The sequence below is a fragment of the Hyla sarda genome, chromosome 2 (genome assembly GCF_029499605.1).
Source record: "Hyla sarda isolate aHylSar1 chromosome 2, aHylSar1.hap1, whole genome shotgun sequence".
Classification (NCBI taxonomy): domain Eukaryota; kingdom Metazoa; phylum Chordata; class Amphibia; order Anura; family Hylidae; genus Hyla; species Hyla sarda.
Genome location: NC_079190.1, coordinates 426,519,867 through 426,546,702, shown reverse-complemented (window position 1 = coordinate 426,546,702; position 26,836 = coordinate 426,519,867). Strand labels below are relative to the sequence as shown.

At 44.1% G+C, this 26,836-nt stretch overlaps 1 protein-coding gene and 1 long non-coding RNA gene across 10 annotated transcripts in view; one reads left to right on the top strand and one right to left on the bottom strand.

Moving 5' to 3' along the window:
* Positions 1–26,836, bottom strand: part of CORO6 (coronin 6) — a 162,650-nt gene that overhangs the window by 85,712 nt on the left and 50,102 nt on the right. For all 7 annotated transcript variants that reach the window (XM_056559001.1, XM_056558999.1, XM_056559006.1 and 4 more), the window contains one exon: positions 3,089–3,296. In XM_056559001.1, coding sequence (XP_056414976.1) covers positions 3,089–3,286 — 198 coding nt within the window. In that variant the 5' untranslated portion in view covers positions 3,287–3,296. The remainder of the gene's footprint in view (positions 1–3,088; positions 3,297–26,836) is intronic.
* On the top strand, positions 1,406–24,889 carry LOC130356891 (uncharacterized). Of its 3 annotated transcripts, none has more exons than XR_008889026.1 (4): positions 1,406–1,571; positions 3,235–3,315; positions 9,065–9,224; positions 24,656–24,889. It is a non-coding gene; the product is annotated as an uncharacterized LOC130356891 (long non-coding RNA). The 3 variants fall into 3 exon arrangements; XR_008889027.1 differs by lacking the exon at positions 24,656–24,889 and adding an exon at positions 22,116–22,204; XR_008889025.1 differs by lacking the exon at positions 24,656–24,889 and having other exon boundaries at positions 9,065–9,422.

The window sequence follows — 26,836 nt, the reverse complement described above, 5'->3', positions numbered from 1 at the left end:
GAGTGCTATCAGACAGGAGAGAGCACAGAGGAGTAATATCAGACATAGAGCATAGAGGAGTCCTATAAGACAGGAGAGAGCATAGAGGAGTGCTATCAAGACAGGAGAGAACACAGAGGAGTACTATGAGACAGGAGAGAGCACCGAGGAGTACTATCAGACAGGAGAGAGATCATAGGAATACTATCAGACAGGAGAGAGCACAGAGGAGTACTATCAGACAGGAGAGAGCACAGAGGAGTACTATCAGACAGAAAAGAGCACAGAGGAGTACTATCAGACAGAAAAGAGCACAGAGGAGTACTATCAGACAGAAAAGAGCACAGAGGAGTACTATCAGACAGAAGAGAGCACAGAGGAGTACTATCAGTCAGAGAGCATAGTGGAGTCCTATAAGACAGGAGAGAGCACAGAGGAGTGCTATCAGACAGGAGAGAGCACAGAGGAGTAATATCAGACAGAGAGCATAGAGGAGTCCTATAAGACAGGAGAGAGCACAGAGGAGTGCTATCAAGACAGGAGAGAACACAGAGGAGTACTATGAGACAGGAGAAAGCACAGCGGAGTACTATCAGACAGGAGAGAGCACTTGGGAGTCCTATCAGACAGGAGAGAGCACAGATGAGTCCTATCATACAGGAGGGAGCACAGAGGAGTACTATCAGACAGGAGAGAACACAGAGGATTGCTATCAGAAGAACACAGAGGATTGCTATCAGACAGGAGAGAGAACAGAGGAGTGCTATCAGACAGGAGAGAACACAGAGGAGTCTTATCAGACAGGAGAGCGCACAGATGAGTGCTATCAGACAGGAGAGCGCACAGATGAGTGCTATCAGACAGGAGAGAGCACAGAGAAGTACTATCAGACAGGAGAGAGCACAGAGGAGTACTATCAGACAGGACAGAGCATAGAGGAGTGCTATCAGACAGGAGAGAGCACCGAGGAGTGCTATCAGACAGTAGAGAGCACAGAGGAGTGCTATCAGACGGTAGAGAGCACAGAGGAGTACTATCAGACAGGAGAGAGCACAGTAGAGTGCTATCAGACAGTAGAGAGCACAGAGGAGTGCTATCAGACAGTAGAGAGCACAGAGGAGTGCCATCAGACAGGAGAGAGCACAGAGCAGTGCTAGCCCATCCTCACTTACTGGACTTTGTCCATGCCTGTACTTCAGCTTGGACAAAGCCATGATTTTATAAGCCATGATTTTATAAGCCATGATTTTATAAACCATGATTTCTATAAAAAGTAAATAATATTTACTTATGAAGAATATTAGAAAGGTCAATGTTTTGCCAAGATGTACAACATATAAAATGTTTTGAATCTGTCAGTGCCCATTGAAGGGCATTCGGTGATGCTGTGGAGGAGGCGGGGCTGAGCTGAAGTGGAGGTCACATGATTCTCACACAGCCACTACTATTCTGTTCTGTGTGAAGAAAGCTGCACCTCAGTGTTACCCCAGAAGTAAGGTGATTACATGAGGAGAAGGTTTGGTACAGTGTGTCACGCCAGTAGTCAGGTGATTACACAAGGAGGGGATTCTTTACAGTGTGTCACCGCAAAAGTAAGTTGATTACATGGGGAAGGGGGTTGTTATAGTGTTTCACCCCAGTAGTAAGGTAGTTGCCCATAGCAACCAATCAGATCGCTTCTTTCATTTTTCAGAGGCCTTTTCAAAAATGATGCGATCTGATTGGTTGCTATGGGCAACTCAGCAACTTATCTTCAGGACAGGTTTTGATAAATTTCTCCCACAGTCTTTACTGCTTATTACTATTGCACATGTAAACAATTGCTAATCAATATGAATCAATAGGGTTTATTTGTATATTGGCAACCTTACTTATTCGAAAACGAAATGTTCACAAAAATATAAATGAGAAGCTAACTTTTCATAAAGCATATAAAATAAACATAATAGAGACAATGGGGGACATTTATCAATGTTGGTGTGAGGTAGAGATTTACCCCCTGTTTGCTTGGTGTATTTTGCTGCAGAGTGAGTTTTAAAGGGGTATTCCAGCCAAAGACATCTTGTTCCCTACACAAAGGACAGGGGATAAGATGTCTGGTCACGGGGGGACCTGCTAAACCACCCCCCGCAATCTCTGTGCAGCACCCTCTGTGTTTCCAGAACTGGAGACGTGACGTCACGCCACGCCCCCTTTGTGACATCACATCACGCCCCTCCATTCATGTCTCCCATAGACATGAATGGAGGGGGCGTGGCGTGACATTACAATGGGGCAAATAGACATCTTATCCTCTATCCTTTGCATATAATTGGAATACCCCTTTAAGCTTTGTGCTCTGGCATCTGACACATTTGTACGTGTCCTGTTAGCTGCCATACACTTGCGCAAAAAGAAAACATGTTTGATTTCAGCAACAGTGACAAACTTGTGCACAGGTTGCTCGGTGGAAAACTTTTTTATTTTTATTTTTATCAACTGGTGCCAGAAAGTTAAACAGTTTGTAAATTACTTCTATTAAAACATCCTTCATGTACTTTTTAGGGGTTGTATACTACAGAGGAAATGCTTTTCTTTTTTTGGATTTCTCTTCTGTCACGACCACAGTGCTCTCTGCTGACCTCTGCTGTCCATTTTAGGAACTGTCCAGAGCAGGAGAAAATCCTCATAGAAAACATATGCTGCTCTGAACAGTTACTAAAATGGACAGCAGAGGTCAGCAGAGAGCACTGTGGTTGTAACAGAAGAGAAATCCAAAAAGAAAAGCATTTCCTCTGTAGTATACAGCCCCTAAAAAGTACTGGAAGGATTAAGATTTTTTAATAGAAGTAATTTACAAATCTGTTTAACTTTCTGGCAAAAGTTTTCCATGGGAGTACCCCTTTAAGCGTAGTATTACAGCTCAGCTCTATTACCGTTAATGAGTTTAGCTGCAATACAGGTGTGGCACTGTATCTGAAAGAAAGCAGCCATGTTTTCTAACCCTGCACCACCATCTATAATATTGTATATCATTTCAATAATAACCATGATAGCAATTTAATACAACTGGTTTTCAATACCATTCATTGTTATTACGATTTTATTGTATTTTTATAATGTAACTTACCTTAGTTAATGGTAACACTATAAAGGCCCCTCCACCACTAGATTCCACAATAATGGCCAGGAATTTACAATTTACGGCACAGAAAGAGCTGTCCCAAGTCAGCTTAGATACCCGGATATCTTCATACATTTGGTCTGCTTTTACAGGCTGTCCAAAAATGTGCCTGAATTTGCTCTGGCGCACTACTCTTCGGCTCATTGTGGAAATACTGTATAAACAAGAGAAAGGTAAGAGTATGAGTCTTTCAAGTGGTAACATATGCATGTAAAAAACAGGAGAGAAATATAAATAGTTCTAAGCGCCCATGGTTGTAGTTAGTCTAAGGCTGGGTTTACACAGCAAAAAATGTGCGGAGTGTCCGTCCGGAAAACACAGGCGGACATTCCTCACATTTGACAGATTCAGTTGGTGCTATGACTGCTTGGAAATGCGCTGTCTCATAGACGGCAATGCATTTCGGAGCGGAATCTGCAGAAAGAATGGACAAGTCTATTCTTTTTTGCGGACGCCGGAATTGGGAGGTTTCTGAGCGGAAATTTTGCCATTTGCATAGTGCAACAGAATCCCATTAAAATCAATGCAATTCTGCTGCAGCGCAATTCTAAGCGGACATTCCACCGTGTGAACATAGCCTTACAACCACAGTGCCAGGAAAGTAAAGCAAAAAGACACCAGGGGAAAGGAGTTGTTTTGGAAAGACATTCCCGTTCCACGTGCTCTTTACCAATGACAAGCTACTATTTATGTCAGAAATGAAACTTTTATTTTGTTTGAAGTTTTTATATATATATATATATATATATATATATATATATATATGTATTTAAGAAAACTAGAAGTATCATGATAAAAACCTGACACTAGAAAAGAAAAGGTTACAGCTAAGGATCACTCACACTACTGAATCTCTGCCCAGAGGTATTCTGGGCAGAGATTTTGTCTACAGCGGCACCGGCAAAATAGGCCCGTTTGGAAATGCATTGTCTCCATAGATGGTAATGCATTTCAGAATGAATTCCCCTGAAAGAATGAACATGTTCATTTTTTCGTTGGAGTCTGGAACTTCTTCAGCGGAATGTTAGATGCAGAAATTTGATAGTGTGGATGGTGCAGCAGAACCCCGTAGAGAACAATGGAAGGCTGCTGCCCCATATTTTCCAAGCGAATCCATAGTGTAAATGGGCCCTAAGAACTAAAATAGATATTTTCCTTTCAACATACATATGTAACCTCTGTGTTAAAGGGTACCTGTCATCACTTTCATGCTGCCTGAACCATGAATGATTAGGGTGGCCCCAGGAAGCTACTCCCACCTGTTTGGGTAAAGAGACATCTATCAAGGCTGGCAGGGAGGGAAGAAGCCACTGAGGGCTGCCCTGCTGACTTGTGTTTCAGGCAGCATGAAAGTGATATTGACAGGTTCCCTTTAAGAATAGGTACTCTGTGGATTGGAAAAATTGATATGCTTCTGCTGTGTAAAGCCATACGGAAAAGATGAACAAACAATGCAAAATATCCTGCAGCGATGAGATCAGCATCTGGACATTGAAATGTAGCATAAAATATGCTGGGTAATTTCAGCACGTCTTGTACTTTATTACTATTTAATTTACTCCTAGAGAATCCTTAAGAGATTTAAAAGAACACGTCTACCTTTGGAGGATAATTATGCATCTTAGAACAAATAGGTCTGTTATATGTAGGTCATACTTAGATGAGTCAAGCTGTGATGACATACATAGACTGTCTATTATCATAGTAAAACTACTCAATATAAATAAACGTGTGAATGAGAACTGATGAAATAATATACTCCCACTACTATTTCTGAATAACATTAGCCACACCACCTTTAAAGGGGTACTCCAGTAAAAAAAATCTACTTTTCAAATCAACTGGTGTCAAAGTTATTTAGATATTTAAATTATTTATATTTAAAAATCTTAATCCTTCCAGTACTTATCAGCTGCTGTATGATCCAGAGGAAGTTGTGTAGTTCTTTTCTGTCTGACCACAGTGCTCTCTGCTGCCACCTCTGACCGTGTCAGGAAATGTCCAAAGAAGGAGAGGTTTGCTATGGGGATTTGCTCCTACCTTGGGAAATTCCTGACATGGACAGTGGTGTCAGCAGAGAGCACTGTGGTCAGACTGGAAAGATCTACACAACTTTCTCCAGAGAATACAACAGCTGATAAGTACTGGAAGGATTAAGTTGTTTAAATAGAAGTAGTTTAAGTTTCTGGCACCTGTTGATTTGAAAACATTTTTTATTTTTCACCTGAGTACCCCTTTAAAGAAGTAGCCAGTGACTAAGGCGTCACTGGCTACTGGCATCTAAACTGTGGACCTCCAGCTGTTGCAAAACTACAACTTCCAGCATGCTTGGACAGAACAAATGCTGGAAGTTGTAGTTTTGCAACAGCTGGAGGTCCACAGTGTGGATACCTCTAAACTAAGGCCTCGTTCACGCGGCAGAATTTCTAAATGGAATCCGCAGTAAATATTCTGCTTGGAAATTCCGTTGAAGCAATTTAATGGGACCCTGCTGCACCGTGCAAACACGGTGGAATTTCCTCGGCAGAGACATCTGGTGCGCAAAATCTGATTCAGCCTCCGCAGAAAGAATTGACATGTCTGTTCTCTCTGTGGAATCCACTCGGAAATGCAGTGCCGTCTATGTAGCCTAATTCAGAAATATGAGCTCAGAGCAACAACAAATGCTTTACGGAGACTTTTGCACAAGGAAAACTTTACACTGCTGGACCCTAATGCAAAGTATTTAAATGGTCCCTCAGCTACCATATGCCCTTTATAATTCTGCAGTATTAGAAGAGGTGAAAGAAGAGGAAAAGAGAGTAGCTAAGAATTGTGTAAGAACGTTTAGAGAAAAGTTCCCCAACCAGCGTGCCTCCAGCTGTTGCACAAAAAAAAAAACTACAACTCCCAAAGTTTGTCCGGGCATGCAGGTAGTTTTGCAGCAGCTGGAGGCATGCTAATTGGGAAACACTCCACAGAAGACAATGCAGACCAGGTAATATTGTACATTGCACCCTTTAATATATGTAACTGTGTTACTGTCATTGCTGAGGTTTCTCTGCGGTTTGGCAACATGACAGAGGGAATTTGGCTCCTTCATGTACAATAGACTGCAAAACGATTGCATTAAAGCCTATTATATGCAGTGTATGCTATTGTATTGCAATCTGACTGATCCATGAGGACATCCAGTTTTTGGCAGTTCTAAGCAAACCATAAGGCTATGTTCACACAGGCACTGCCAGCAGAGAAAATTTCCGTGCAGACATTTCCCCAACGGCGGAGCATCAGCAGAACAGGCCGGTGCTAGGACCGCTCGGAGATGCGCCATCTCATAGACAGCAATGCATTTCCGTGCAGACTCCGCAGAAAGAATACATGTCTATTCTTTCTGCGGACGCCTGAATTTCAATTTCTGGCACGGAAACTCTACCGTGTGAACAGTGCAGCAGAATCCCATTGATATCAATAGGACTCTGCTGCTGCAGAATTCTAATGCGGAATTTTGCACGGAAATTCCATCGTGTTAACATAGCCTTAGGAGTCTAGAGGGAACCACAAGCTCCTTTCTTACTGTCTAGATGCCACAGTTGCTATGGACTGCAGCATTTAAGGTCTCCAAACTGTGGATCTTTAGCTGTTGCATGACTACAACTCCCGGCATACCCCAACAGCCGTTGGCTATCCGGCAATGGTGGAAGTTGTTGTTGTCCACAGTATAGAGACCACTGATCTAGCGTGTTAAACAGCCAGGACCTGAGCTATCTCCATAAAGCATGGTGGTAGAAAATGTCCTAGTTTTGGGCTGCATTGCTGCCTCTGTTCCTGTGCAGCTCATGATTATAGAATCTATTATAAATTTTTTATTGCACTAAAGGTGGATTGAGGATAACGTGAGAGCATCTGTCAGAAAATTCTGGCTTTGCTAAAGGTGGACCCTGCAACATGACAAGAGTAATACAACAATGAATAAACTCAACCTCTACAATGTCAATGACCACTTATCCCAAAGGGGCCTCTATAATGATTCTGACCTTTAATGGCTCCCCATCATTTAAACATATTCCTTAGCACAGTGGCTACAAACATCTTCTTAAACTTTAATTCTTCTACCAGAATCTTAATGTTCAGGTATTCTGAGTGATGTACTTGACTCTGAGGTTAAGTAGTCCTTGTGTTTACCAATATAATCATATCAATCATGTCATTAGTATTATCATCATTATTGTTATTACTATGACTGTACTCTACTAGAGATGCTAGTGTTAACTCATGTACTATCCTAGATCACAAGGGATGCTAAATGAATATCTCCAATACTCTAGACCAGGCATGGGCAACCTTTGGCACTGCAGGTACTATCCTAGATCACAAGGGATGCTAAATGAATATCTCCAATACTCTAGACCAGGCATGGGCAACCTTTGGCACTGCAGATGTTTTGGACTACATCTTCCATGATGCTGTTACAGCCAAAATGCTGCCAAAGTATCTGTAGTGCCGAAGGTTGCCCATGCCTGCTCTAGACTACCAGGCATCTTGTCATTAACCACGGCTGGCATTAACTTTTTCACTATTCTAGACTACCAGGGATCTTGGCTTTAACCACTACACTACCCTAGAATGATGCTGAAGTAAATCTGTTCTCTGAACCAGAGCACAAGGTGAATGCTGGAATTAATCCTCCCAGTTCACTGCCCCCATCATGATAAACAACCCCTACCTTTATTTCTATTATTTTTTAGTTTTCTACCTTGATATTGCTCTGTATTTTCTGCTCTGTCTCAGTCAGATACACAGACTGGGAAGGTGCCTTCCCCAGTAGGCGTGACATTATCTGAAGCCATACAGGGGAGAACTCCCTCCCTCTCTGTTACACACAGCCTAGAGCAGTTCAGTGCAAGATGAGCTATGATTGGCTAAGGCTGCACACACACCCCTCAGCACTCCAGACTGCGTTTCTTGATTTTGGACTTCTGCCAGGCCAGCAGGAGTCCAAAGTCTGTGCAAGAGATAGGGGGGAAATGTGCTCTGGACAAGTAGGGAGACATCTAGTGGCAGCTTTTTTAAACACAAATAAAACATAGAAAACAAAAAAAAAATGTAAACAAAGTACATTTTATTTACCATAAGGAGTGCAATAGCAAAAATCTGATTCAATGACAGTGCCTATTTAAGGTTTTTGAACACTGTCCTTCATTAGCGAATAAACCTTTTTAAATTTAATCTATGGAACTGCCTGCCTAAGATTAAGAATCCTATCAGGAGGGGAAGCGCCCGGAACCCAGTCCTCCTTTTATGCGTCCCAGGCTTTCGGTTCACATTATTCCAGACCGCATCATTCGTGGAATTGAGAGGGATCCCAGCAGTTGGACCCCTGCTGATCTGCTAGTTATTCTCTATTCTAACTTTCCAAAGTGAAAATACACCTGTAATATTTTCCTTACCCTAGATCAACAGAAATTCTAGAATCAACCCCCTTCAATAGGCCAGACTACCGAAAATGTTAGAGATAACCCATTTTGGTTCACTAGATCCCAAGGTTTGTTAGCAGTAACCCTTATACTAACCAACACTAGCCAAAAAGGTAGTCCAGCAAAAAATGTGTCCAGGTCGCCTGATAAAAGAAAACAAATTTACCTCACTTGCTGCCCCCTACAGCCTCTAATATCATTGCACCTGGTCTGTACTGCAATTCACTTCCTGGTGCTGGTTTGGCACAAGACATTACCGACCAGTCAACTGGCTAAGGTGGGACACTAGTAAAGCCATCCATAAAACATGTGTTAGCATCTTTACCACCGTAGATCTCCAGAGATATTATGTACGCCCTAAGCCATCACATACCACCAATATCAATTCAATAATAACATGTAATGCATAAAATTTCATTTAATTCTAACAACAACTTTTTCTTGGTTTATTGGTGCATTGTTACAGGCAATAATTCATAGGGGCTTCGGAGACAGGACTTCATCTTTGAAGTTAGAAACACCAGATGGCTTCCAGTCATGGGCTAAGGTGGCATAATGTCTACTTAAACTCAGGGATGGAATTTTGCTTTGTTGGAAAAAAAAGGTGCAAACATGAATAAAGAAAGGTTGGCAACAGTTGAATCCATGTCATGAATCCATGCCGTACAGAATTTGTGCCCATGCATTCACTTGTTGAAGGATGGCTGTGATTGGCAGCCGCACACCAAGAGTAACAGCTGGGATCAGAAAAGACTCTGATATGGGCAATTTAGCCCTTGCACCATGATGGTGAGGAGGGTTCACTCACTGGCTGAGCAGACACTTTCTGTCAAGACCAAGAAGTGCTGCTTATTGAGGCCATGCACATCAGAATTACAGAAAGAGGGAATCAAGGCAGGTGAGCACAAATTTTATTATTGTTTTTACCCAAAACTGAGTACAGAACTGTAAAAAGAAATTCCTGGAAACCCCTTTACGGTTTGTCGTGGAAATATTAAGTTGTCACATTGCCTTCATATTGTGCGATATGGCGTAGGTTCATGTGTTGTCAACTGGTCACCATAGCTGCAGATGTGGTGGTTATTGATGGCACATGGAGGTGTCATATCTTCTGTAGGCTGAATCATTACCTTTTAACCTAATGTTGACTGTATGTTTGGGCGTGGCTTTGTATTGTATGTGGGAGTGGCTTTGTAAACCCTCCCTTTTGTTAGGTATAAATAAACATAACCCACACTAGCAAGGGGTATTCTTCCTGAAGTTGGTGGGAGAAACCGTGTTGCTGGATCACAATATGTTGTTTGTGCTTCTTCAACTATGGCGAATTCGCTATCCTGGCAGACCGCACTGAGCCTGAATTATTACAAGTCTGGATTCCTAAGACAGGTTAAAGAGTAGCTCCCACCATCTTTGTTTTTTTTGTGTGTGTTTTTTTTTCTGTCCCTACCTATTGGCCATTTCTCCCTAACCCCCTCCCTGCCTCACTCTGGCTGACTTCCCCTGCAGGCGTGACGTCACTGAAGCCTGCTGGGCACCGGCTTTCGCCCTTACCTCATCTATGCAGAGCTCCCATTAGGAGCGCGCATAGATGAGCGGCCAATAGCATGGCAGGCTGCTCTGGGGTCTCCTCCTCCCTGTTTCTCACTGCATGTGCTATCCAGGGAGGAGGAGTATAGGAACTTTGCCGGACCTGCCGTGCAAGATTTCACTGCTGAGACACAGGACAGTAAAAAAAATAAAAAATAAATAAAATAAAGGTCAGGGAAATAAGACCTCAGATCTCTACAGGACATGTACAGTCCTGGAGCATCAGTGCGGCACTGAGAATCAGTGTGCGTGCTGCCTGCCTCCAGACTGTGCATGCCCTGGTGTTCACAGCTCTCGCTCCCACCTGTCTGATTGACAGGCAGGGAGCGAGCATTGACTGACAGAATTCGGATTGATGCCCGGCCAGGATCAGTCCAAATTCAGCGGTGACATCAGCCAATCTGCAGCCGGCCACTAAGGGGGCGACACCCTATATATATATCAGAAACTAATGTTTGAGTCAGTAAGGGTGTGTTCACACTGAGGAATTGGAGAGGAATTTCCACGAGTAATTCTGCTTGCTTTTTCCTCTCCAATTCATTCAGCAGTGAAAATCCCCATAGAGTTGTGCAGAATTTCTGCCCCTCAGTTCACACTGAGGAATTTCCTCAAGCAGAATTCTGACGAGGAAGTCTGTTCCGCTTGAAGAAAGAACATGTTCTTTCTTTCAGGCGGAATCGGCGTCGTTCTCCCATAGAGATCAATGTTATTTTTTTTTTTGGAGTCAGAAGCATTTCCACGCGGAATCTGCACGGAATCGGTGCGGAATTCGCGCGGAATTCGCGCGGAATTTCCGCATTAAATTATTTATTTTTTTATGAATAGAAATACTTGATACTCCTCCTCCGCATGAAACCTGCATTTTCGCGCGGAATTCCGCGCGATTTCCGCACCAATTCCGCGCGAAATCTCTGTGAAAAAGTAACAATATTTTGAGGCAGAAAATTTCTGCTTGATTTCCGCTTGAACATACCCTAACAGTACAACCTCAGAACAAGGTCACTATTTAGTTACAATGGACCTTTGTCAGATTGTGCAGGCAAAACAGATACATTTACATACCTCATGTCTGAGACATAAGAAGATTAAAAGGTAACATGAAGAACATTATCACCTTTTCTTCTTATGCAGTTAAAACCATCTTTCTTTATTTCATCCGGTGGAAAACTTTTTTTTATTAATGTATTTTTTTAATTAACTGGAACCAGAAAGTTAAACAGATTTGTAAATTACTTCTATTTAAAAATGTCAATCATTTCAGTACTTATTAGCATCTGTATGCTACAGAGGAAATTCTTTTCAAATTTATTTTTTTGTTTTGTCCACAGTGCTCTCTGCTGACACCTTGTTACGCCGAGCGCTCCGGGTCCCCGCTCCTCCCCGGAGCGCTCGCTACACTCTCGCTATTGCAGCGCTCCGGTCAGATCCACTGACCCGGTGCGCTGCGATCCTGCCTCCAGCCGGGATGCGATTCGCGATGCGGGTGGCGCCCGCTCGCGATGCGCACCCCGGCTCCCGTACCTGACTCGCTCTCCGTCGGTCCTGTCCCGGCGCGCGCGGCCCCGCTCCCTAGGGCGCGCGCGCGCCGGGTCTCTGCGATTTAAAGGGCCACTGCGCCGCTGATTGGCGCAGTGGTTCTAATTAGTGTGTTCACCTGTGCACTCCCTATGTATACCTCACATCCCCTGCACTCCCTCGCCGGATCTTGTTGCCATTGTGCCAGTGAAAGCGTTTCCTTGTGTGTTCCTTGCCTGTGTTCCAGACCTCCTGCCGTTGCCCCTGACTACGATCCTTGCTGCCTGCCCCGACCTTCTGCTACGTCCGACCTTGCTTCTGTCTACTCCCTTGTACCGCGCCTATCTTCAGCAGTCAGAGAGGTTGAGCCGTTGCTAGTGGATACGACCTGGTCACTACCGCCGCAGCAAGACCATCCCGCTTTGCGGCGGGCTCTGGTGAACACCAGTAGTGACTTAGAACCGGTCCACTAGCACGGTCCACGCCAATCCCTCTCTGGCACAGAGGATCCACCTTCTGCCAGCCGGCATCGTGACAGTAGATCCGGCCATGGATCCCGCTGAAGTTCCTCTGCCAGTTGTCGCCGACCTCACCACGGTGGTCGCCCAGCAGTCACAACAGATAGCGCAACAAGGCCACCAGCTGTCTCAACTGACCGTGATGCTACAGCAGCTACTACCTCAGCTTCAGCAATCATCTCCTCCGCCAGCTCCTGCACCTCCTCTGCAGCGAGTGGCCGCTTCAGGCCTACGACTATCCTTGCCGGATAAATTTGATGGGGACTCTAAATTTTGCCGTGGCTTTCTTTCTCAATGTTCCCTGCACTTGGAGATGATGTCGGACCAGTTTCCTACTGAAAGGTCTAAGGTGGCTTTCGTAGTCAGCCTTCTGTCTGGAAAAGCTCTGTCATGGGCCACACCGCTCTGGGACCGCAATGACCCCGTCACTGCCTCCGTACACTCCTTCTTCTCGGAAATTCGAAGTGTCTTTGAGGAACCTGCCCGAGCCTCTTCTGCTGAGACTGCCCTGTTGAACCTGGTCCAGGGTAATTCTTCCGTTGGCGAGTACGCCGTACAATTCCGTACTCTTGCTTCAGAACTATCCTGGAATAATGAGGCCCTCTGCGCGACCTTTAAAAAAGGCCTATCCAGCAACATTAAAGATGTTCTGGCCGCACGAGAAATCCCTGCTAACCTACATGAACTCATTCATCTAGCCACTCGCATTGACATGCGTTTTTCCGAAAGGCGTCAGGAGCTCCGCCAGGATATGGACTTTGTTCGCACGAGGCGTTTTTTCTCCCCGGCTCCTCTCTCCTCTGGTCCCCTGCAATCCGTTCCTGTGCCTCCCGCCGTGGAGGCTATGCAGGTTGACCGGTCTCGCCTGACACCTCAAGAGAGGACACGACGCCACATGGAGAATCTCTGCTGTACTGTGCCGGTACCGAACACTTCCTGAAGGATTGTCCTATCCGTCCTCCCCGCCTGGAAAGACGTACGCTGACTCCGCACAAAGGTGAGACAGTCCTTGATGTCAACTCTGCTTCTCCACGTCTTACTGTGCCTGTGCGGATATCTGCCTCTACCTTCTCCTTCTCTACTATGGCCTTCTTGGATTCCGGATCTGCAGGAAATTTTATCTTGGCCTCTCTCATCAACAGGTTCAACATCCCGGTGACCAGTCTCGCCAGACCCCTCTACATCAATTGTGTTAACAATGAAAGATTGGACTGTACCATACGTTTTCGCACGGAGCCCCTCCTAATGTGCATCGGACCTCATCACGAAAAAATTGAGTTTTTGGTCCTCCCCAATTGCACTTCTGAAATTCTCCTTGGACTACCCTGGCTTCAACACCATTCCCCAACCCTGGATTGGTCCACAGGGGAGATCAAGAGTTGGGGTACCTCTTGTTTCAAGGACTGCCTTAAACCGGTTCCCAGTACTCCCTGCCGTGACCCTGTGGTTCCCCCTGTAACCGGTCTCCCTAAGGCCTATATGGACTTTGCTGATGTATTTTGCAAAAAACAAGCTGAGACTCTACCTCCTCACAGGCCTTATGACTGTCCTATTGACCTCCTCCCGGGCACTACTCCACCCCGGGGCAGAATTTATCCTCTGTCCGCCCCAGAGACTCTTGCTATGTCTGAGTACATCCAGGAAAATTTAAAAAAGGGCTTTATCCGCAAATCCTCCTCTCCTGCCGGAGCTGGATTTTTCTTTGTGTCCAAAAAAGATGGCTCCCTACGTCCTTGCATTGACTACCGCGGTCTTAATAAAATCACGGTAAAGAACCGCTATCCTCTACCTCTTATCTCTGAACTCTTTGATCGCCTCCAAGGTGCCCACATCTTTACCAAACTGGACTTAAGAGGTGCTTATAATCTCATCCGCATCAGGGAGGGGGATGAATGGAAAACGGCATTTAACACTAGAGATGGACACTTTGAGTATCTGGTCATGCCCTTTGGCCTGTGCAACGCCCCTGCCGTCTTCCAAGACTTTGTTAATGAAATTTTTCGTGATCTCTTATATTCCTGTGTTGTTGTGTATCTGGACGATATTCTGATTTTTTCTGCCAACCTAGAAGAACACCGCCAACATGTCCGCATGGTTCTTCAGAGACTTCGTGACAATCAACTTTATGCCAAAATGGAGAAATGTCTGTTTGAATGTCAATCTCTTCCTTTCCTAGGATACTTGGTCTCTGGCCGGGGACTACAAATGGATCCAGACAAACTCTCTGCCGTCTTAGATTGGCCACGCCCCTCCGGACTCCGTGCTATCCAACGTTTTTTGGGGTTCGCCAATTATTACAGACAATTTATTCCTCATTTTTCCACCATTGTGGCCCCTATCGTGGCTTTAACCAAAAAGAATGCCAATCCTAAGTCATGGCCTCCTCAAGCGGAAGACGCCTTTAAACGGCTCAAGGCTGCCTTTTCTTCTGCTCCCGTGCTCTCCAGACCTGACCCATCTAAACCCTTCCTATTGGAGGTTGATGCCTCCTCAGTAGGAGCTGGAGCGGTTCTTCTACAAAAAAATTCTTCCAGGCATGCTGTTACTTGTGGTTTTTTTTCTAGGATCTTTTCTCCGTCGGAGAGGAACTACTCCATTGGGGATCGAGAGCTACTGGCCATTAAATTAGCACTTGAAGAATGGAGGCATCTGCTGGAGGGATCAAAATTTCCAGTTATTATTTACACCGATCACAAGAATCTCTCCTATCTCCAGTCTGCCCAACGGCTGAATCCTCGCCAGGCCAGGTGGTCTCTGTTCTTTGCCCGGTTTAATTTTGAAATTCACTTTCGCCCTGCCGATAAGAACATTAGGGCCGATGCTCTCTCTCGTTCCTCGGACGCCTCGGAAGTACAGCTCTCTCCGCAACACATCATTCCTCCTGACTGCCTGATCTCCACTTCTCCAGCCTCCATCAGGCAAACTCCTCCAGGGAAGACCTTCGTCTCTCCACGCCAACGCCTCGGAATCCTCAAATGGGGTCACTCCTCCCATCTCGCAGGCCATGCGGGCATCAAGAAATCCGTGCAACTCATCTCTCGTTTCTATTGGTGGCCGACTCTGGAGACGGATGTTGTTGATTTTGTGCGGGCCTGCACTGTCTGTGCCCGGGATAAGACTCCTCGCCAGAAGCCCGCTGGTCTTCTTCATCCTCTGCCTGTCCCCGAACAGCCTTGGTCTCTGATTGGTATGGACTTTATTACAGACTTACCCCCATCCCGTGGCAACACTGTTGTTTGGGTGGTCGTTGATCGATTTTCCAAGATGGCACATTTTATTCCTCTTCCTGGTCTTCCTTCAGCGCCTCAGTTGGCAAAACAATTTTTTGTACACATTTTTCGTCTTCACGGGTTGCCCACGCAGATCGTCTCGGATAGAGGCGTCCAATTCGTGTCAAAATTCTGGAGGGCTCTCTGTAAACAACTCAAGATTAAATTAAACTTTTCTTCTGCTTATCATCCTCAGTCCAATGGGCAAGTAACCAGGTCCTGGGTGATTATTTACGGCATTTTGTTTCCTCCCGCCAGGATGACTGGGCAGATCTTCTACCATGGGCCGAATTCTCATATAACTTCAGAGTCTCTGAGTCTTCTTCCAAATCCCCATTTTTTGTGGTGTACGGCCGTCACCCTCTTCCCCCCCTCCCTACTCCCTTGCCCTCTGGTTTGCCCGCTGTGGATGAAATAACTCGTGATCTTTCCACCATATGGAAAGAGACCCAAAATTCTCTCTTACAGGCTTCATCACGCATGAAGAAGTTTGCTGATAAGAAAAGAAGAGCTCCCCCCATTTTTTCTCCCGGAGACAAGGTATGGCTCTCCGCTAAATATGTCCGCTTCCGTGTTCCCAGCTACAAATTGGGACCACGCTATCTTGGTCCTTTCAAAATTTTGTGCCAGATTAATCCTGTCTCTTACAAACTTCTTCTTCCTCCTTCTCTTCGTATTCCTAATGCCTTTCACGTTTCTCTTCTTAAACCACTCATCATCAACCGTTTCTCTCCCAAACTTGTTACTCCCACTCCTGTTTCCGGCTCCTCGGACATCTTCTCCGTAAAGGAGATACTGGCCTCCAAGAAGGTCAGAGGGAAAACCTTTTTTTTGGTCGATTGGGAGGGCTGTGGTCCTGAAGAGAGATCCTGGGAACCTGAGGACAATATCCTAGACAAAAGTCTGGTCCTCAGGTTCTCAGGCTCCAAGAAGAGGGGGAGACCCAAGGGGGGGGGGTACTGTTACGCCGAGCGCTCCGGGTCCCCGCTCCTCCCCGGAGCGCTCGCTACACTCTCGCTATTGCAGCGCTCCGGTCAGATCCACTGACCCGGTGCGCTGCGATCCTGCCTCCAGCCGGGATGCGATTCGCGATGCGGGTGGCGCCCGCTCGCGATGCGCACCCCGGCTCCCGTACCTGACTCGCTCTCCGTCGGTCCTGTCCCGGCGCGCGCGGCCCCGCTCCCTAGGGCGCGCGCGCGCCGGGTCTCTGCGATTTAAAGGGCCACTGCGCCGCTGATTGGCGCAGTGGTTCTAATTAGTGTGTTCACCTGTGCACTCCCTATGTATACCTCACATCCCCTGCACTCCCTCGCCGGATCTTGTTGCCATTGTGCCAGTGAAAGCGTTTCCTTGTGTGTTCCTTGCCTGTGTTCCAGACCTCCTGCCGTTGCCCCTGACTACGATCCTTGCTGCCTGCCTCGACCTTCTGCTACGTCCGACCTTGCTTCTGTCTACTCCCTTGTACCGCGCCTATCTTCAGCAGTCAGAGAGGTTGAGCCGTTGCTAGTGGATACGACCTGGTCACTACCGCCGCAGCAAGACCATCCCGCTTTGCGGGGGGCTCTGGTGAACACCAGTAGTGACTTAGAACCGGTCCACTAGCACGGTCCACGCCAATCCCTCTCTGGCACAGAGGATCCACCTTCTGCCAGCCGGCATCGTGACACACCTCTGTCCCTGTCAGGAACTGCCCGGAGCAGTATAGGTTTGCTAAGGGGATTTTCTCCTGCTCTGGACAGTTCCTGATATGGATATTAGGTGTCAGCGGAGAGTGCACTATGGACCGGACAAAAAAGAAATTCAAAAAGAGAAGAATTTCCTCTATAGCAAACAGCTGCTAATAAGTTCTGGAAGGGTAAAGATTTTTTTTAAATAGAAGTCATTAACAAATCTGTTTAACTTTCTGGCACCAGTTGATTTAAAAAAAAAAATGTTTACCACCGGAGCACCCCTTTAAGTAAGAAACATCTTTATAATACTTCAATACTATAGCAAGAAAAAGGGTCTGTTTTTTGCCCAGAAGCACCACTCTTAGTAATAGGCCTGCCAGGTCTTGCAGTTGAGTTCTTTTCAAGTGAATGGGGACCAGACAAAGCCAATGGATGAGTAGTGCTGTTTATTTCAAAGGGCAGATCTGCTCCTCTATTCTCATGAAATTCCTCCAAAAAATTAATATTACTCTTATTTTCTTGCAAAAAATTAAATGGCTGTACACAATAAAGAAACATTGATTAAGATTAAACGCATTTCCATCTAGTCTATATGTATTACAAATGGTTTCCACTGTACTGTATTTCACTGCATACTGTCCTGTACATGGGGTATCACCTTTTCAGAAACCTTTCTTACTTGGTTTGCTTTTAATATTTATTATTAATATTTAATATTGATGAATCATTTTACCACTTACAGGAAGAAAAAAAAAACTTACCGTGAAAAACATTTTACTCCACAATCTAATTTCTAGTTTGTTAATGATCACATAACATGAGATTGTCAAGATTGTGCCACCTGATCAATGTATATAATCCATGGCACAGATGCCACAATGTTACTGCTGTTAAATGGAGCACATGAAATAATATCCTGCTGTATACCATGCAGAGAGCAGCCTGAAAGTTTGCTTACGCAGTCCCAAGATACCAACAGTATAAAATATTCTCCAGTTCCCATTCTGTCTCCAGTACCCTTGCTTTAGAAATATGCCCTTAACTATTTGTTCACTTTTGGTCGAAGCACACTTCAGCAAACATAAATAGCGCAGTGCATCCTCCAAGGAATGAAAGTATGACAGTCCCTTAAGGCTGGAATTCCACTTTTTTTTTTTTTTGGGGGGGGGGGGGGGGAACGCCAAGAAAAACGCCAATTCTGCCGCATGGCGTTTTTTCGGCAAAAAAACGTTGTGGCCAGATGTTAGCTGTATATGAATGAGAAATCGGAAAAAAAAATTTCCACTTGCCTTTTTCAGTTCGGCGTTTTTTTAATGCTTTTGCCGTTTCTTCACTCTTTTTTTTACTTTTTCAGCTCCTTGGCGGTTTTGCAAAATAGCAGCATGTTGAGCCTATGGTGTTTTTCCCCCTGAAATCGTGGCGTTTTTCTCCCATAGAAGTCTACGGGATTAAAAAAAACGCCAAGAAAAATGCCATGTGGCTTTTAACTTTGGCATTTTTTCAGACGGTACCATAAAAAAAAATTGGGATGGAAAAAATTGTATTTAACGAAATTTTACGAAATTTATCATTTTTTAAGTGGTACTACTACTCCCAGCATGGAACACACACTGTTCCATGATGGGAGTAGCAGTACCTGTACTAATTGCCCCGGATTCCGTTGCGATCCTCCTGTATAATGGATAGATGCGGCCGCTCTTCTATGGTCCCCTGCACTGCCGTATATATATACCTATTCATATTTCCCACAGAGAACTGTGATTGGCCAGATGGTTCCAGCCAATCACAACTCTCTGTGGGAAATATGAATGTGTGTATATATACGTCAGTGCAGGGGACCATAGGCTGTCCGGGTATGCTGGGAGTTGTAGTTTTGCAACAGCTGGAGGCACCCTGGTTTGGGAAACACTGACACAGACAGTGATTTACAGCTCCCAGCAGATCTTTCTTACTTTTATATGTAAGGATTTGCTTTATCTATATTCGTTATCTACTTATTTTCTCACTTTTTCCTATTTTTGTATGACATTTTGGTGGCTTCAGAACCAATTACCAGGTTTCCATAGAGTTATGGACTCAACATACAATGGTTTCAACATACAATGGTCGTCCTGGAACCAATTAATATTGTAACTTGAGGGAGCACTGTATGCTAGTGCTAATGCTCTGGCATTCAGCTGATCGGCCAGGTGTTGACTGTCAGCATCCCTGATCTGATATTCATGGCCTCTCCTATAGGTCATCAGTAAATATTGCCTCTTTAAATCTCTACTTGTTCTAGCTTTAGGAGTCCAGTGGGCAGTCCTACGCTGTGAATGACTGCTATCTCTGTATACAAACTGATTCTAGGAATGCTGTCAATTAGGGCCCTATTACATGGCCCGAACCCACACTGTAAAGGCTGTATAACACTAGGGGTAAAATGGCATTTCTGCCACCCTAGTCTGTTGGTCGATACAGTTATGTTTTTTTTATGTTTCACTACTTTTGCACATATTGTTTTATTTGTCCTGTACAAGGAGCTATGTGAGGGATATTTTTATGGTCCAAACTGTAGTTTCTCATTGGTATCCGCAATTTTGGCATTTGTTTTTTAATATATCCATGTTGGTCAAATAATGTGTTACTTGTTGTTTGGCAATTGGTTGGGGGGATTCCAATAACATAACATAATTTTTTTATAGTTTTATATATATTTTTTTATTGTTATATCTTTTTTATATCTTTTCAGCCCACTATGAGACTTGACCCTGCAATTGCTTGATTGTTGATCTATCTGTCATAGACCTTGTCTTATGGCTTTGATTTCAATGTAAGTGCTGGACGTAGATTGTTGTTCAGAAGAAAGATGCAGAGGCTGCAGTCTGATCCGTCAACCTAGTTTACATTTTAGTAAAGAAACAAAAAAAATGTTCCAAAAGGTGTCCATAGTCATTACCTCTAGATCAGTGTTTTGCAAACAGTCTACCTCCAGCTGTTGCAAAACTACAATTCAATTCACAGAAGTGGTACACAATTATAAAACTACAAAATCAGGACACCTTCTGAGTGACAGGACTGAGGAGAGTGAGCATGGATGGAGGCTCAATCTCACCGGAGACAATCAAACCAAAATAAACAAAATTGAGACCCCCAAGGACAATGGGGGAGATTTATTTAAACCTGTCTAAAAGTAAAGTTGACCAGTTGCCCATAGCAACCAATCAGATCACTCCTTTCCTTTTTTAAAAGGCCTCTGAAAAATGAAAGAAGCGATCTGATTGGTTGCTATGGTCGACTGTACAGGTTTTCCTCTGCATAGGTTTTGATAAATCTCCCACAATGTCCCTTTAATATAGGAGGGGATTTAGGCCACAGCACCAGGGGATTATAGCCCTGGAAATCCCTATGGGGCATGTGTAGTGTGGCTACTCCTACTCCCTTAGGGGCCATAGGGAACTCGCCCTAAGAGGGGCAACCCCTGCCCCGTGCTATCCCTAGTCTCACCCTAGAAATCCCTTAGAAAATTACCACCCGTGCCAAGGCCGACTCATTTTTCCCATGTATTGTGTGTTCTTCAGGGGCTTGTATACAGGGAAGATCTATGGTAATATCAGAGTACTGTAGGAGGATAGGAATTACAAGGTGTTGTCATCTAACGGTACAGTGAGCATTAGCGATGAGCGAACTTACAGTAAATTTGATTCGTCACGAACTTCTCGGCTCGGCAGTTGATGACTTATCCTGCATAAATTAGTTCAGTTTTTCAGGTGCTCCCGTGGGCTGGAAAAGGTGGATACAGTCCTAGGAGACTCTTTACTAGTACTGTATCCACCTTTCCCTGCCCACCGGAGCACCTGAAAGCTGAACTAATTTATGCAGGATAAGTCATCAACTGCCGAGCTGAGAAGTTCGTGACGAATCGAATTTACTGTAAGTTCGCTCATCTCTAATTAGCATAGTAGGAACAAACAGTGAATCACTATGCTTACACCAATAACCAGTTGCACAAAAAGATATGCCCAATGCTGCTTAGCCCACAAGGTCCTGACAAACTTTGGCTGTCCAGGCATGATGGGAGTTGTAGTTTTGCAGCAGCTGGAGGCACCATGTTTGGAAAGCACTGCACTAGATGAATAAAAACGGCTTTATTCACATGCATACAGTTGCAAGAAGTGTGTTCAATATTTAAATAATATTTTTGATTCTAAGATGGAGAACTTTTTTTTACTTAATAAGATTATCGAGTATTTGGCTGGATCACTTTTAATGTCTGGTATACATCCTTTATCTGACGTATTAATACCATCAGGGGATTAGGATGTCAAGGATGATAAGATTTTATGCTCATGTCAGCAGGAGTGTCCTTCTCCCAAAATACCTGTCTTGAGCATTTAGAACTTGGAGAATGGATGAATAAAAAGGCTATTGTATGTGGAGTGCAAAACTTTTTAGGCTTGTTGTTACAATTACTATACTTTCTTGGGCAATGCATCTAGACTCCTACTATAAGATATAAAGAAGTCTTCAGTAGTCTAGCATGAAATAGGGCAAATAGTATGGATCAAATAGTCATCACACTTACTGGCACTCACAGGTAATCACTGACTGTCAATTAACCTTTAAAATTCTGAAGACATATGGAGACATTTATCATTGTTGCTTTGGTAAGCGAGTTCTATAGGCATTTTTTTCTTGCTTTTGGCTTTGCTTATGTGTGACATATTAATTATACTATCATGGTGGGTTGATATATTTGGCTTACATAAGCAAACACCAATAAATCACTTTTGAATACCATTTTTTTTTAGCACACATAAGCAAAAACCAATAAATGATTTCAGAACACAAATTTGCAGCTTTGAAAAAAAAATGTGTGATATATATATATATATATATATATATATATGTTTTTTTACATTTTTTTACGACTTTTCCCCCCTAAATGTACTAACTCATTTTTTTTCTTCTCATTTCAGATCCGTGTAACTTGTGGATTACTTTAGATTCAGGGGAGTACAGTGATCAGTACTTTTTTGGTTTAATGTTAATAAAATGGTTAATGAGGACTTTTGGGGGAGTGTTTTTTTTGGAATACATTTTTTTTTTTTAAACGTGTTGTTTTTTTTAATTTGCTTGACAGGCTTAGTAGTGGAAGCTGTATTATAGACAGAGTCCATTACTAAGCTGAGGCTTAGCGTTAGCCCCCAAAACAGCTAGCGCTAACCCCTAATTATTACCCCGGTACCCACCACCACAGGGGTGCCAGTACCAATAGGCCCGGAGCATCAAATATGGCGCTCCTGGGCCTAGGCGATAACAGGCTGGCATTATTTAGGCTGGGCAGGGCCAGAGACAATGGTCCTCGCCCACCCTGGTAACATCAGGCTGTTGCTGCTTGGTTGGTATTTGGCTAAAAATAAAAATAGGGGGAATCTTATCTTTTTTTTTTTTTGCATAAATAATTAATTATTTAAAAAAAAAAACGCATAGGGTCCCCCCTATTTCTATTTTCAGCCAAGTACCAACCAAGCAGCAACAGCCTGACGTTACCAGGGTGGGCGAGGACCATTGTTACTGGCCCTCCCCAGCCTAAATAACACCAGCCTGTTACCGCCTAGGCCCAGGAGCCCCATATTTGATGCTCCGGGCCTGTTGGTACTGGGCCTGTGGCGGTGGGTACCGGGTTAATAATTGGGGGTTAGTGCTAGCTGCTAACACGAAGCCCTGACTTAGTAATGGATTCTGTCTATTAGACAGCTTCCACTACTGAGCCTGTCAAGTAAATAAAAAAAAAACACAACACGTTTCAACACGTTTCAAGCCTGTCACCTGCCCCCTGCCACACAACTACAACTCCCAGCACGCCTTTACAGTAAGGACATGCTGGGAGTTGTAGGGGGGGTGACAATCTCCCCCGCACCACATGACTACAACTCTCAGCATGTCCTTACTGTAGGGCCATGCTGGGAGTTGTAAGGGGGGGTGACAAGCCTGTCACTTGCCCCCTGCCGCACAACTACAACTCCCAGCATGCCCTTACAGTAAGGACATGCTGGGAGTTGTAGGGGGGTGTGACAATCTCCCGCACCACCTGACTACAACTCCCAGCATTCCTTTACTGTAAGGACATGCTGTGAGTTGTATTTGTGCAGCAGGGGGCAGGTAACAAGCTTTTCCCCCGCCCCCACTCCCCTACAACTCTCCCAGCATGCCCTTACTGTAAGGATATGCTGAGAGTTGTAGTCATGTGGTGCGGGAGATTGTCAAACCCCCCCTACAACTCCGAGCATGTCCTTACTGTATAATGCTTCGGTATACTGGGAATGCTGAAGCATTATGATAGTAATCAGAACATAAGGTAACAGGTTACTTGAACCCCAACTAGTTCACAACCAAATGCAAAAAATGATGGCAAAATTTTTTTCCATTTGTTCCTCCCCATAAAAATAATAAGAGAGAAAAGCTTATATTTTATTGGTTTTAGAATGCCACAGGGTTGTTTTGCATTTTTGTAAAAAAAAAAAAACAATACAAAAAGCACCCGCCCATCCAGCTGCCATTCCAGTGCTTACCAGGTCTCCATTGATCACCATTTCCTCCACTCCATTGACTGCAGCGGTGACACATCTCAGCCAGGTATTGGCGCATCGGGCATTTCCGTTTATGGAGATAAGGACTAGGAAATGGTAATCAGTAGGGAACAACAGTGGTAAGTGTTTAGGACTGTGAATAATGCATTTGCCAGGTGCTATAGAGTTCTGCGATATATTACACCAGGATTACTAAATCTTGGACAGTGACCAATCTCAATCTCACTCTATATGTGTGCTGAATACTTGGAAACTTGTGTATTGATGCATACAGAAATAGTTCTTCTCAGGTTACTATTATCTACACTTCTAAATCTGCAGCACGTTTATGGTTAAGTGGTATTTAGTTAAAAGACGGCTACAAATTGTACAACTGTCTTGTTCTCTGCCTTTACGGGGCATTGTTGTGGGCTGCCATTATTTAGCAAATTCTTACAACTTACGACTACATATTATGTAACACATTTGAGAGTCTCAGGCATTTGATTTACAAAGTATGGACAAAATCTGATTCCTGGCCAAGGCTTCACACCAAATTCAGTCCCACAAGCTTCTGGAACGAGCACACGTTCTAATTCTGGGAGGCAAGAATTCTCTGCTGACACTGACTAACACAAGAGACAGCAAAACAGATTCATGGACATAGATGTGTCTATAACAGTGTTTCCCAACCAGGGCACCTCCAGCTGTTGCAAAACTATAACCTCCAGCATGCCTTTGGCTGTCTGGGTGTGCTGGGAGTTGTAGCTTTGCAACAGCTGGACGCACACTGGTTGGGTAACACTGGCCTTTGATTTGGAAACACTGGCCTGTGATTCTATTGGATTTTCTTTAAATGTTTAATTTTTTTTATTTATTTACTATCATTTGTCTATAGTTTTCTTTAAATTTTTATTTACTTTACCTTTTATTTAATTTTTTTCTAGTTATAAGTGAGGACACAGCCTCTGCCACAGGTTTAAAAGTGACAGTGCTAACTGCAGTCAAGAATCTGTATGGTGGTATGACAGCAGATGCCACACCTGCAAAGGGGTATTCAGGGATTTTTTTTATTTGACTATGCTACAGGTGCTGTAAAGTTAATGTACTTCATAATATAGTGTCTGTACCTGTGTTTCATGGATGGTCTTGCAATTGATGTGATCTTTGTCCTAATAACATTTTTTAGCAGCATACAAAATGAGTGTTGTTTTAGGTTTTTCCCAGGTTGCATCGAGGCCCGATACATAACATCACTAGTCAGGTGTTGAAAGGGAGCATGACAGTGGTTCAATGGGCGGAGCAACCACTGGGTGGGAGGGAGATCCAGGGCTGCAGGGATTCATAGTTTCAAGCACAGCACACATGGAAGGGAGCCTAGCTGTGATGTAATCGGTGGAATGATGAATGTGTTGGAGGGAGATAAGTAAGTTCCCACCTAGAAAAAAGGTATCCTGGGGAGTGTAGCTGGAGGGAAGGAACACAAACAGGAAATAGCCAGTTCAGTTATGGGGGACTCAAGGAAGCATGAATATAACAAGCCACCTATACAGTTGTCTAGACTCTTCAATTATTAGCTGACTCCTCCTGTCATTTTTAAACTTCTGGGGAAGAGACATCCATATTAGTAACCAGAGGCACACCCATAAAATCTCACATTTGCACATATTCACAGCTAGGCACAGTTGACCCATGTATGAAAGTGGACAAATGCCATCAATAGTTGTTGGCCAAAGATTCAGCTATCTTTCCTAATCTCACCATTCACATGAACAATCATAAATGGAACAGCCTAAGTTTCATTTGTTCTTACTGGACTGACAAGTCTGGTGGCCATCTCTCCCCTAAAATCATCTGTTAGAGGAGAGTTGAGCAGGCCCCATACACTTTTGAGTTTTGGCTGGTCCCACCTAAGTCTACGGGTTTGGTCAAGGTTTGACTAAAGTGTACAGGGACCTTAAAGAGGTTATCCTCAGTTCCATTGAAGGGAATGGAGCCAAGTTGTAATACCACACACAACCTGGGAATAAACATGGAGCTATTTTTAAAAGAAATTAGATCTGTTTTACTTTTCCTGGATAACCACTTAAACGGGGACTCCACTGGAAAACATTTTCTTTTAAATCAACTGGTTGCCAGAAAGTTAAACAGATTTGTAACTAATTTCTTTAAAAAAAAATCCCAATCCTTCCAATACTTATCAGCTGCTGTATAATACACAGGAAGTTATTTTCTTTTTTGAGTTTCCTTTCTGCCTGACCACAAGTGCTCTCTGCTGACACCTCTGTCCATTTTAGGAACTGTCCAGAGTAGGAGCAGATTGCCATAGCAGGAGAGGTGTCAGCAGAGAGCACTTGTGGTTAGACAGAAAGGAAATTCAAAAAGAAAAGAACTCCCTGTGTAATATACAGCAGCTGATAAGTACTGGAAGGATTGGGATTTTTTAATAGAAGTAATTTACAACTCTAATAGGAAAAAGAAGCGGAGCACTCACCAGACCTTGAATGCGGTTAGACTTTATTGACCGGAACGATCAAAGGCACATCGGGGGCGGTGGTACAGACAGGGTAGTGTAGCTTAGAGACGCGGGGGTATCCTCTGGAGAAGCACTTCGGCGCACAACGGTCCGTCACCGAGAGGATACCCCCGCGTCTCTAAGCTACACTCCCCTGTCTGTACCACCTCCCCCTGATGTGCCTTTGATCGTCCCGGTCAATAAAGTCTACCTGCATTCAAGGTCTGGTGAGTGCTCCGCTTCTTTTTCCTATTGGATACCTGTTCACACTGTCTCACAGCATAGCAGCACCTGTATGTACCTCGAGCAGTTGCAAGGGGAGAAGTCTTTAAGGGTCCCAGCTTTTCCTGTCCTCAAGATACAGAGAGTGGTGCTGAGCTTGCTTCGTTATATATAATTTACAACTCTGTTTAACTTTCTGGCACCGGTTGAAATTTTTTCCAGTGGAGCTCCCCGTTAAATTGCTCTGTTCACACATTTCATCAGCAGTTTTTTTCATAGCAGGAGTTGCATAGGAGCTATACTATATTATCCAGCAAAAAATGAAAATGTAAACCTGATGGACACATGATAAATCGGAAGACTCTGCTATCTTCATCAATAAAAACAGTAC